Source organism: Euphorbia lathyris, chromosome 2, assembly GCF_963576675.1.
Source record: "Euphorbia lathyris chromosome 2, ddEupLath1.1, whole genome shotgun sequence".
NCBI classification, from domain to species: Eukaryota; Viridiplantae; Streptophyta; class Magnoliopsida; order Malpighiales; family Euphorbiaceae; genus Euphorbia; species Euphorbia lathyris.
This window is the reverse complement of record NC_088911.1, coordinates 99198383-99211707: the sequence shown is the minus strand read 5'-3', so window position 1 is coordinate 99211707 and position 13325 is coordinate 99198383. Positions and strand designations below refer to the sequence as shown.

Here is a 13325-nt window from a genome sequence, read left to right as displayed (position 1 = left end):
CCTATTTGTATAGAGGTCAAAATGACCCAACCCATTTATTAAATGGGTTACATGGGTTGACCCATTTAACCCATTTAACTAAATCTAATTAAAAATTTGTTCATTTGAATTTCAATTAATATACACGTAAAAAACTATTAGTCCAAATAATGTAATGTTCTATAAAATCAAACAACAATGTAATCATCCAAATCATCAGGAATTTTTGAAATTCCAGAATTTTCAAAATTCCAGAATTTTCAAAATTCCAGAATTTACGGAATTTCTGAATTTTTGAAATTTCAGAATTTTTGATATTCCAGATTCTGAAATTTCAGATTTTAGAATTTCAGAATTTTCAAAATTTTTGAATTTTTGAAATTCCAGAATTTTTGAAATTCTAGAATTCTTCAGATTCTGGAATTCTAGAATTTTTCAAAATTCTAAAATTTCTGAAATTTCAGAATATCTGGAATTTATGAATTTTTGAAATTCCAGAATTTCCAGATTCTAGAATTTTAGAATTTTGGAAATTCTAGAATTTTAGAATTTCTGAAATTCCAGAATTTTCATATTCTGGAATTTCAGAATTTTCGAAATTCTAGAATTTCCAGATTCTGGAATTCTATTATTTTTCAAAATTCCAAAATTTCTGAAATTTCAGAATATCTAGAATTTCTGAATTTTTGAAATTCCAGAATTTCCAGATTCTGAAATTTCAGAATTTTGGAAATTCTAGAATTTTAGAATTTCTGAGATTCCAGAATTTTTAAAATTCTAGAATTTTCGAATTCTAGAATTTCAGAATTTTCATATTCTGGAATTTCAGAATTTTCATATTCTGGAATTTTAGAATTTTTGAAATTCTAGATTTTCCAGATTTTGGAATTCTTTAGATTCTGGAATTCCAGAATTCTTCAGATTCTGAAATTCCAGAATTCTTCAGATTCTGGAATTCCAGAATTTTTGAAATTCCAGAATTTTTGAAATTCCAGAATTTTTGAAATTCCAGAATTTTTGAAATTTTAGAAATCTGAAATTTCAAAAATTTCAGAGCTCTGAAATTCCAAAAAATTCTAGAATTTTGGAATTTTAAATTCTAGAAACTTATGGAATTTTAGAATTTCTGATCTATGAAAACATGAAACCATGTGTTTTTTTAAATTAACCCTTAATTTTATAAGTTTTCTTTTGAGAATATATAATTTAATATTTCATGGAATTAGAGAATATTATTTTTTGTTTTAGACGTTTTGTATGAGAAATAAAAAAAAATATTTATTAATTATTAAATAAATGAATGTTTTGACGAAATTATTTATTGGGTTGTCATCACAGCCTCACATCCTCACATTTTATAAATAAATAAATATATTATTTCAAAGGAAACTATATATAATGAATTGAAAAATCTACTAATATTAAAGAATAAGTATGAAAGGAATAATATGAAGAGAATATTTCTGATTTAGTGGATGAATAATTCAAATTTCATTCAATAATTCAAATTTACTAATATTAAAGAATAAGTATTTGTGGTTGTTTTAAGATGAATAAGAAACTAATGGGTTATTGGGTTGACCCTGCCAAAAACCTATTCAACCCTTTTATTATATAGGTTAAATGACTCAACCTTTTTATGACCCAATCCATAAAAAGGTCAACCCTAACCTATTTAAATAATGGGTTAAATGGGTCAATAAATAGGTTATGACTCATTTTGACAGCTCTAATTCTTCTGTAGGTCTGATATTACTAAATTGCACACCTGGAGATATTACACTCCAGCCAGAGAAACATGAACTCGTGAAACAGAGGAAGCGTAGCTCGAATAACAGTAAGGAACGACGACAATTGAACAGAAACAACATACGATCGACGGTGAATAGCGGCTGATTACTAGACATGGTACGAAAGGAGAAGTCTCATAGAGTTGGAAAGACAAACAAACTCTCACAGAGTTGGAGATACATTAGCCTTAATTATTTCAATTTGTATATAAAATAAAATCTTGATTTTAGATTTTCTTAAAAAATGGAATTAGGACCATTGAAATCTTAAAAAAACTCATTTGAAACCCGTTAATTCGACCTATTGAACTTAGGGGTTTCAATGGTCCTAATTGCATTTTATTCAATATGACGAATTAACGGGTTTCAAGTGAGTTTTAATCTTATCACCTTTTTGGTATTTCCAGACCGGTCAGACTATCAAGTCGATTCAATCGGATTGACTCTGTTAGGCTTGATCCAATTCTTAAAATCTTGGTAACAGGTATTAAGTGAAAAACTAGTAAATTTTTAGGAACAAAAAAAAAAAAATCATTTTGAACCATAAGAGTCGCCAATGTCCACATAGACTATTTGTGGAAAGAAAAGAACCTTGTTGTTAAACTCATTGTGTAGGGTAAAATTACACTACAATAAAGGTAGCATTTCCAACTAGTTGAGCTCCTAAATTAATTTAAGAAAAAATAATTAAAAACCAATTCCAACAGTCATACTCCTCAAATCACTAAAAACCTTCTATTAGTGAGGAGTTTTAATCTCTCATTATTTCATTTTTTTATTCATAATTTATTTTAACGATTTTAATGATAAAATAACAAATAAAAAGTAAATATGAAGAGTATTGTTGTAGTGACTCCTCAAATCTCTAAAATCAATTGTTTATATTATTTTTAGAGAATGCACTAATTAAGTACCAGCAGCAACAAGAAAACGGGATTCTCATTAAGAAACAATTTAAGAAAAACAAAGATTTAAGACTATAAATTCATTCAGAAAACAACCCCATAAAGAGTTGATGTTATCAGCAGACCCCTAATAACAACAGTTTAAAGCTGTGAGCATCTTACAAAACCAGGAGGTCTTGACTGATATCGACATTCAGACATACATACACTAAGCTTTCATTCTTTCTTTCTTCTACTTTTTAAAACAGACCAATAAACTAACTAAATTATGCTAACTCGCATCAAAAACAGAATTAACAGGTTTAACCATCCGACTTTCGACACCTAATTTGCAATAATTATGGATGGATAAATCACTTGCAACTAACAACAAAATTAACCAGAAGAATGTTGCAGAAATCTAATTCACCAGCATATGGTCAAACCCTCCCCCAGCTTGAAGCCCCGGAACCCTACTAACTCCAACATTGTGAAGCAATTGCTGCAACCACCGCCTTGTTGTTGGATCCTCCTGTAACAGAACACCATCTATTACTTTAACTTGAATACTTGCTTATCATAATGGCATATGAACATTAGAAACTGTTTCCAAATCATAAAATGTCAAGCTATGAACTTGGCTTGACTATATAGCTATAATTGTCATTAGACCTTCTCAAAATGTGAGAAGCCCAAGTTCTCCAAGAAGGCTGGGTGGGTAGAAAGGAATTTATAATCTCATGTTTGCCCAAAAATTTTCAGGCTTTCTTAAGTTCAGGTAAGACTTAAGGATAATATTTATGCCCAATCATTCTGACTGGGAACAGTCTGCTCACTGAGATACCATTCCAAATGGTCTGTCAAAAAAAAATAAAAAAATGCTCAAAGCTCAGCCATAGAATCCAAAATATCAAAACTGAGCAACATAAAAACTTATTGGTCTAGTTTTGTGCTACCCAAACAAATAAAAGAAATTTGCAGCATCCATAACCAAAATAGGCAACTCTCTATCCGCGCAATATCAAAGTTCAAATGATTATTAGGTTAACAAGCTATAAACTTCAATTTTGAAAAGGACCATATATTATATGCCTTAACATCACAAATAGAAGAAGCACTACTTACACGAAGGCAACTACTGAAGGTGGTATCTCTTAGCATGTCAGGCAGGCAACTTCTTAATGCATCGCAAGCCCTGAATTCCAAAGAACAGACATCACTAAAACGTGAACAAAATGTTTAATAACAATCCATGATCAAGAAAAAAAACAAATAAGTTGAGAAGGAAGAGAACGAGGAGACAAGGCAGTAAATCCTTGAGCCACTATTCATTTGGTTTTGTTTGTACCTTGGATTATCTGAAAGTCGAAGATAACATCGAATAATATGCTTTAACAAACGAGATGAAGGCAGTTCCGCAAGTGCTGCAACCATGTTCCCCAATACTCTACCAACTGCAAAAAACCGTTCTGCTGTAGTGCAGATATAATCCAAGCCCACATCATCCAGTAAAATCTTTTGCACTATGAATGTTGCAACCTGCGAAAGCATACAAAAACTCTTCTGAGATATTTACCTAAGTAGATTAACTTAGCAGTTTTAAACATTGTAAGATGTCAGTGTTTCAAATGCATATACAATCAACTTAATTCACTTCAGTAGTTAGCACGTCATTGACTTTATTCGCATAAATAATTGGCAACTTACAATAGAAAAGAACTTCTATAGAAGATTTATATTGCAATCTTAAAATTGTCACAAGAAGCAGTCATGCCAATGATAATAGGAGATCGTACATTCATTGTTCTAAGAGGATATCTCATAAGCACAATTATCCAATATAGAACATACACAAAAGATCAGCAAATTTCAAAATAGAGCATGCTTCATAGAATGGTTCAATGAGTGATATATCATGTTACCGCAGACCTCTACAAGAAGAATTTCTACTCCACAAACCAAAATACATCTAAGTAGCTCTAGCGGAAAATTTATATAGGAAAAACCCCTTGTTTATGTTGGAAGTAAAGCACAAGATTAACAATAGAAAGAACATATTTTCCAAGACAATGAACTGAGAAACTTAATGACATTCACCAAGAGAAAGAAAGGGGTTATTGCAAGGAAGTAATTAAAATAATATTCAATGCGAACATGTGCTTCAAGTTATTTAGCCAGCAAGTAATACAGCAAGTAATACATTTTACGGGAGGAAAAAATATAGTACTATATGTTTGGGAAAGCAAATGCATTACTCAACTGTTTTTGACAATTCGCTGCCCATCTCCATGGTCCGCAGACACAATGGAATAATTTCAGTTGAAAGAAGGAAACTAATAACTTCAGTGTCATCAACCTGTAAAGGAAAATGAGATTAAATTTCAAAAATAGCCAAGAGTAAAAAGTATGGGATAGAACTCATCACTGTCAGCTTCGAGCTTAATGGACCAAGTAAACTTTACATATATATATATTTCCAATTTGCAGTTGTCAATATTAAGAGATTATATATCAAATTAAAAACTTGAGGCCATAGAGATTGTGCTGTCTAGTTAAATGAACAGACTGACTTGACAAGTTAACAGAGAAAGCATGTTACCTTCACCAGGGCACCGATGACACCTAAACTGGTAAGCCTTAAATATTCGAACGGCCTTGACTTGCTTGTCGTATTAAGGAAAGGATAAAGATATAAAGGTATATGAGCTGAAAAGGTAAAAGTATCAGATGGAGGAAACATCAGTATCAAATTGGTCGGAATATAGCATCTCTACAGAAAGAAGATGCAAGTGAGAAGCAGAAGATGCTTCCCAAATTCTATGCTGGTTAGTGAATGAGATTAAGAACATTACCATTAAGGAACAACATTCTTGTGTCTGGATGAGAGGCTACGCACTACAAGCACATGAAATAGACGTAAACATCAGCCATGCTTCAAACCCACAAAGTACAAAGTCATGTGAACTCAGAAGGCCTAATTTCCACTCTACAACATTTCAACAAGTGAAGCAGATTCCCATGGAAAAGAAGAAAAAAAAAAACACCTGTGACCACTACTTCAGGCCCAACATTTTAAATTTTAAAACACTATATAACATTAACCTTTGGCTCTAGTTCCCTTGGTAATACCTTCAATATAATTAGGAAAATGTCCCCTGTTGGTAATGATTTCTATTCTTCAACATTCAGAAAAACACTAATAATCTGTTTTACAAGATTTACGAACTATGACACAAATTTTTATTTTCTTCTAGTGATTGATACAAAGCATTATGCATCTTAACATAATATTCCAATTCGAGAAGATAGGAATGCTGCATCATCCTAACTTTATTTTCATAACAAAAAGTATATGAAAATATATTCACAGAACAAACTTTCAATGAAGTCATAGTTAAAAGTACAATATGATGGTTTTGGAAACCATATTAAAGATATGAAATATTCAACCTGAAGAAGTGCAAGAGCATTGCAAACTCGATTTGATTGAGCAGGTGAGAGGTTAGGTGGCGATAAAACAGGATATATTGAGACTATCTCCTGCAGGTAAGAGATAAAGTTCAAACGTTATGACATAACAGATGCAAAATGCTCAAATAGATTCAATGTTATTCCATATTCACTTTCCAACAAGAATAGGCTTTGTGTATAGTGTATTCTGCATATTATCCACCAACTGAAAAATGTGATCACACACTATCATATGATATTTGACATGTATGGAAAAAAAATTGTAAACGACAAAAATAGAACACTTCCATGACAATATAAATATAGGATGCTACCAAGATTCTTCTATCATTTATTTGTGCTGTTGACCATTTAACACCAAAAACGCTATCACCTTTTGTCTTCCAACACAGATGCATAAATAAAATAGCAAGGGAAAATAAATTTATATCTAAATTCTAAATTTATAAGTCTCAAGGAAATTATGTGGTAAGATAATGTAAAGGAAAAAGGTGCCAAAACAAGGAATCAAGATTAAATACCAACTTCAATAGCATACCTGTAACAGTGCAGCAATAGTACCAAAAGAATTCCACAACAATGGAGCCAAATCTTGAAATAATTCTCTCTTCTAAAAAAACAAACAAAAGAACAAACAAAACAAACAGGTTCATTAGGCATACCTGTATTAGAGCAGCAATAGTACCAAAAGAATTCCACACGAAAGGTGCCAAATCTTGAAATAATTCCTTGTTCTAAAAAATGAAACCAAAGGCAGATACTTGTTTATAAATAAAGCATACAAATAATTAGCATCAAGTTGTATCCACATAATGAAAAGACAAAGTAAAATCAATACATGAATCTTGTTCAATGAAGCTATTGGAACCATGATAACATTTCTCGTTTACAATAATAGAAAGAAACTTTATCAGATGTGACTGCAATCAGAAGAAAACCAGAAAGATAGTAGATAACTTCCAAAACACATCCAGCATAGGCAATTAAGACTGAATTCTTTAAGAGCTTGTATACGAATTCATAGGTACAGAGAAAGATCGTAAGGCTTACGTGCTAATAGAAGAGTTACTAATACACCAGATAAACGTTTACTAGTTACCCAACTAAACTGCCTTTATATTAATATGGTGAAACAGTAAAAAATAAAAAAATAAATATCCAGAGCAAGTTGTCTTAAGCTAGACTGTTAATGTAGCACAAAAATCTCAATCTCTAAATAATAACAAAAACTAGTGTGATCAAACCAAACTATTTCAAAGAAACTAAAACAGATCAATCTGTCTCTGGGGTTAATATATGCCAGAGAATTTGCAAGTTAATGGTAATTAAAAACAGAGGCAAAATCTTCCACTTCCTGACTAGCCAAACTATTCACATTGCATCACCACAACACAGGTTTCAACATAAAATGATTGAGGATTAACCAAAATACCTCATGAAAACACAAGAAATTAAGGAACGAACGGAAATTAATCTACTTACTTTAGCTTGGGTGTTTAGATGAGTTTGGCGAAATCTTTCATAGATACCTCTCATCAGTAGCGTATAATAACTTTCACATTATTTCCGTTCAACTAACGCCCCCAAAAAAAAAAAAAAAAACATTTTGTTCTTTTAACTTTCCGGTCACAATTCGAAATCAAAATCACCCCACCCCCGGCACAATTAGATTACCAAACAAAGTGAATGTTTTGCAGAGTTCTCATTTTATCTCTAATCTAAAAGATAAAAAGTTGGAAAGAGGCAGACAAAGCGATGTAGTCAAGGAATGGCACAGTTAATTTTTACCTTAGAGAGCTCGAGAAGGGCGTTTTCTCGAAGATCAGGATTACTTAGGTCAAGAACCAAGTGCTCGGCTGAAGCCATCTTCCTGTCCTTGCTGGCCGGAGCTCCAGCAGCGGTAGGATTAGAAGCGCTAGGGCCACCAAATGGTGCATTTATAGAAAGAGACTGAGGCAGATTCGCCATCCAAGGGAGAGTGAAATCCTCAATTTTCCTTCAGCTTCTTCGCACAGTCTCTTCAGATTATGTTTCGGTCTGTTTCTCGTTCAAAGGAGGGTGTCGGGTTTTAAGGAAGGAAAAGTTTCGGCTTATTTTGCTGAATATCGGACACGTTCTTTACATGCGAGTGGGGGTTTCTCTATGTTATATATATATATATATATATATATATATATATATAAAAGCAAAAGCAAAAGGTGAATCACATGTAGATCCGGCAAAGCGACACACAACCCGATGACACGATACGAATATGATACGTTTTTTTAGTGTTAGTGTTTAGAGTTTTATGACACGATACGAAAGTTGACACGACACGAAATGACACGTTAATTTTTGTGTCGTGTTCGTGTCAATCCGAAAACACGAAACTGACATGAAATTTAATTACAAATATACCTTATGATTTTAGGGTTTGGAAATGTAAGAGTATATACAAATATAATATATTTAATTATTTTGTAAATACATAGAAAAGTTATTACTCAGTTTTTTTTCTTTATTTGGAATGACAGGTCGGGTCGTGTTGAGCATGTTAGGTCGTGTTAGCAGGTCAGATCGTGTCAATTTAATTGGTTGTGTAAAAAATTCGTGTCGTCTCGTATTTACCGTGTCAAGAGCAGGTCGTGTTCGTGTTCGTGTTTCAGGTTTTGACACGAACCCGAAACCTGACACGACACGAACACGAACACGAAAATTGCCAGGTCTAATCACAAGCCTACATGATACAAAATCGGGATAAATTGATGATCGGTAGCTCTTGTTTGAAGATTTTCCGTAAATTATGAAGCGGCTTTTTGAAAATATGTATTTAAGGCGTAAAGAATTCATATAGTAACCGCTATTAGAGAGACGATAATCACGAGGTGGCTTTATGAGAATATACACTTTAGAGGGGGTAAAATTCATCAATGGTGTACAACATTTGACTCATTTCACACTTTGGTGTACAACCTTCAATTTGTCTCACTAATATGTACGAACTTATAGATGACTTCCCACTTTAGTGTACAGCAGGTAAAAATGACCGGTCAACGCGAAGTCAACGCGACACGTCAGCTTTGACCGGTCAAAAAGTAAAAAAATTGATCCATCACATGTGTTATTACTAAAATACCCCTATTTTGAGTCTTCCTCTTAAAACCACCATTAAAGGACCTTATCTTTCTCTCTCTTAGCTTTTCTCTCTCTTAAACATCACCTTAGGCAAATTAACGTCTCTTCATCTGGCTTCATACCTTAGATCAAATTAATTTTTGTCCTCCAGATTCATCACGATTCACGCCATTACCATCTTCTTTCTCTCCCTTTTATTGTTTCTCTCTATTCTTTTTGTCCAAAACTCAACCCTTTAAATCTAAACTGAAAAAAGAGCTCCCCGGAAGAGATCGAAACCGATTATATATGAAGAAACAGTTGTAAATCCAATTGTTTCTATGGGAATAAAAAATGGATTATCAATTAAGGAAAAGAAAGATGAATCCAAACCAAAATGTCTGATTCAAGTATCATATTTCAATTTGCAAAATCATCCGTTCGTAAGAAAATGAAGAGTATAAAGGCAATGATTGTCTTAATACCAAATTAGTTTGAAGAGCACCCAACCCCCACAGCAGTAAGCAATCAACAGCATATGGCAATGGATTATATATACAAATTTCTTAGTTGACAAAATCGAAAAACTCAAAAAGGGGAAATTGAAAAATGAAAACAATATCAATGTATTGGATATGAGAAACGTTGGAGCAATAAATCCCTCGTGAAAAATTATAAACTCTTACGAAAATTAGTAGAGATACACGTTCATTAATTCTTTCTCTTGCAAACATAATTTTAATTGAAAGCTTTTGAGATAGAGAGATGAGTTAGAGAGAGAAGAGTTGTAAGGAAGAAGAGGATATGGAAGCCAAAGAGATGGGGTATTTTAGTAATTGAATATATGGTGGGTCAATTTTTAACTTTTTGACCGGTCAAAGCTGACATGGCGCGTTGACTTCGCATTGACCGGTCATTTTTACCTACTGTACACTAAAGTGGGAGGTCACCTATAAGTTCGTACATATTAGTGAGACAAATTGAAGGTTGTACACCAAAGTGTGAAATTGGATAAAGGTTGTACACCATTGATGAAATTTATCCACTTTAGAGATAAAGAATTCGCATAATAATCGCCATTAGAGAGACGATAATCACGAGGTGGCTTCATGAGAATATACACTTTAGAGGTAAAGAATTCGCATAGTAACTGCCATTAAAGAGAATATAACCGCCATTAGAGAGACGATAATCACGAGGTGGCTTCATGAGAATATACACTTTAGAGGTAAAGAATTTGCATAGTACCCGCCATTAAAGAGACAATCTAATGTTCTTATGGATTTTTATGATAATTGTATGTTACTTTATTTAGAATACTTCTAATGAGTTATTAATAACTTATTAAACCTGTATTCATAAAAAAAATAAAAAATAAAAAATAAAAAATAACTTATTAAACCTGTAACACTCAGGGGGCGTTTGGTTCAAACTTTGGAAACAGAATTGGAGTCGGAATCGGAATGTTACGGAATCAGAATCGGAATGACTATTTATTTATTTTGTTTGGTTTAATCCGGAATCGGAATCCGATTACTTTTACCAGTGTTTGGTTCAAATTTTGGAATCGGAATTAGAATACGATAAAATTAATTAATAATATATTTAACAAGCTAATAAAAAATAAAAACTACTACTAATTAAAAAACCTGAAAAATAAAAATTAATTATTATTATACAAAATATTAAAAAATATAGTCTCAATAAAATATATTTGATAATATATTAGTATAAATTTACAATAATATAAAACTATATATATATATATATATATATATATATATATATATATATATATATATATATATATATATATGGTAAATTCTATGGTTACTATGTTGGAAAAAAAAGTAATTATACTTTGTTTTAGTATCCAATAGTAATTGGACATGTGTTAATAAAAATAAGATTAATTAAAATTAATAAAAAAGGTAACCTGCTATAGCAGGTAATATTTAATTATGGAAATTTTAAAGATTATTAATTACAAGATAAATAATATATGAGTCCCTATATTTTAATCTAATCAATATTTAGTCATTATATGTTAATAATACATTATTCAGTCTTCAATTTTAGCTCAATTCAACAATTTAGTCCCTTGTAGAGGGATTAATCTGTTCAATAATTTAAAAAATTTAACTCACAAAACTGTTGATCAAAATAAAAAATAAAAAGTAAACAATATATTATTAAAATACAAAAACTTAACAATATGTTAGATATTTAATATAGGGACTGATAAAATAAAAAATTTACGTAAAACTCTATTTTCACAAGTTTTGTGAATTTGTTTCTCCTAAAATAAAAAGGTTACGTAAATTTAGTCAAACTATACGTAAATTATATCTAAAAATAAAATATTTACATAAAGTTCAAAAGATTTATGTAAAACTCTAATTTTCACAAGTTTTGTGGATTTTTCTCCTAAAATAACAAGGTTACGTAAATTTAGTCAAACCTTACGTAAATTATGTCTAAAAATAAAAGATTTACGTAAAATTCATAGGTTTTACGTAAAACTCCATTTTCAAAAGGTTTTTGAATTTTTTTCTCCTAAAATAAAAATGTTACATAAATTTAGTCAAACTATACGTAAATTATATCTAAAAATAAAATATTTACGTAAAGTTCAAAAGTTTTACGTAAAACTCTAATTTTCACAAGGTTTGTGGATTTTTCTCCTAAAATAACAAGGTTACATAAATTTAGTCAAAACTTACGTAAATTATGTCTAAAAATAAAAGATTTACGTAAAATTCATAAGTTTTACGTAAAACTTTATTTTCACAAGGTTTGTGGATTTTTTTCATCTAAAATAAAAATTTACGTAAATTTAGTCAAACTATATGTAAATTACATCTAAAAATAAAATATTTACGTAAAGTTCAAAAGTTTTACGTAAAACTCTAATTTTCACAAGGTTTATGGATTTTTTCTCCTAAAATGATACTGTTACGTAAATTTAGTCAAACCTTACATAAATTATGTCTAAAAATAAAAGATTTACGTAAAATTCATAGGTTCTACGTAAAACTCTATTTTCAAAAGGTTTGTGAATTTTTTTTCTCCTAAAATAAAAAGGTTACCTAAATTTAGTCAAACTATATTTAAATTATATCTAAAAATAAAATATTTACGTAAAGTTCAAAGGTTTTACGTAAAACTCTAATTTTCAAAAGGTTTGTGGATTTTTCTCCTAAAATAATAAGGTTACGTAAATTTAGTCAAACCTTACGTAAATTATGTCTAAAAATAAAAGATTTACGTAAAATTCATAGGTTTTAGGTAAAACTCTATTTTCAAAAGGTTTGTGAATTTTTTTCTCCTAAAATAAAAAGGTTAAGTAAATTTAGTCAAACTATACGTAAATTATATCTCAATATAAAATATTTACGTAAAGTTCAAAGGTTTTACGTAAAACTCTAATTTTCACAAGGTTTGTGGATTTTTCTCCTAAAATAATAAGGTTACGTAAATTTAGTCAAACCTTACGTAAATTATGTCTAAAAATAAAAGATTTACGTAAAATTCATAGGTTTTACGTAAAACTCTATTTTCAAAAGGTTTGTGAATTTTTTTCTCCTAAAATAAAAAGGTTACGTAAATTTAGTCAAACTATACGTAAATTATATCTAAAAAGAAAATATTTACGTAAAGTTCAAAGGTTTTATGTAAAACTCTAATTTTCACATGGTTTGTAGATTTTTTCTCCTAAAATGACACGATTACTTAAATTTAGTCAAACCTTACCTAAATTATGTCTAAAAATAAATACGTAAAATTCATAGGTTTTACGTAAAACTCTGTTTTCAAAAGGTTTATTAAATTTTTTTTCCCAAAATAAAAAGGTTACATAAATTTAGTCAAACTATACGTAAATTATATCTAAAAATAAAATATTTACGTAAAGTTAAAGGTTTTACGTAAAACTCTAATTTTCACAAGGTTTGTGGATTTTTCTCCTAAAATAATAAGGTTATGTAAATTTAGTCAAACCTTACGTAAATTATGTCTAAAAATAAAAGATTTACGTAAAATTCATAGGTTTTACGTAAAACTCTATTTTCAAAAGGTTTGTAAATTTTTTTCTCCTAAAATAAAA

General features: G+C 30.3%; 1 protein-coding gene across 2 annotated transcripts; it reads right to left on the bottom strand.

Moving 5' to 3' along the window:
• Window positions 1-2690: 2690 nt before the first annotated feature.
• LOC136219110 (uncharacterized) lies at window positions 2691-8224 on the bottom strand. 2 transcript variants are annotated; one of them, XM_066006363.1, is made up of 9 exons: window positions 7913-8224; window positions 6787-6858; window positions 6104-6193; window positions 5506-5548; window positions 5253-5359; window positions 4914-5009; window positions 4002-4192; window positions 3779-3848; window positions 2691-3185 (listed from the first exon to the last, which is right to left on the bottom strand). In XM_066006363.1, the coding sequence occupies exons 1-9, from the start codon at window positions 8090-8092 to the stop codon at window positions 3075-3077; spliced, it is 960 nt and encodes a 319-aa protein (XP_065862435.1). In that variant the 5' UTR covers window positions 8093-8224; the 3' UTR covers window positions 2691-3074. The 2 variants fall into 2 exon arrangements, with proteins under 2 accessions (XP_065862435.1, XP_065862434.1); XM_066006362.1 differs by lacking the exon at window positions 6787-6858 and adding an exon at window positions 6663-6734 and having other exon boundaries at window positions 7913-8220.
• Between the last annotated feature and the right edge of the window lie 5101 nt (window positions 8225-13325).

Bases quoted from the DNA above. Each gene is read 5' to 3' on its own strand.
- LOC136219110 (XM_066006363.1), bottom strand. From the start codon at position 8,092: ATGGCGAATCTGCCTCAGTCTCTTTCTATAAATGCACCATTTGGTGGC. The intron at 6,194-6,786 runs GTATGCCTAATG...TCTTACCTGCAG, and splicing joins CTATTGCTGCTCTAATACAG to GAGATAGTCTCAATATATCC. The intron at 3,186-3,778 runs GTAAGTAGTGCT...GTTCTGTTACAG, and splicing joins CCTTCAGTAGTTGCCTTCGT to GAGGATCCAACAACAAGGCG.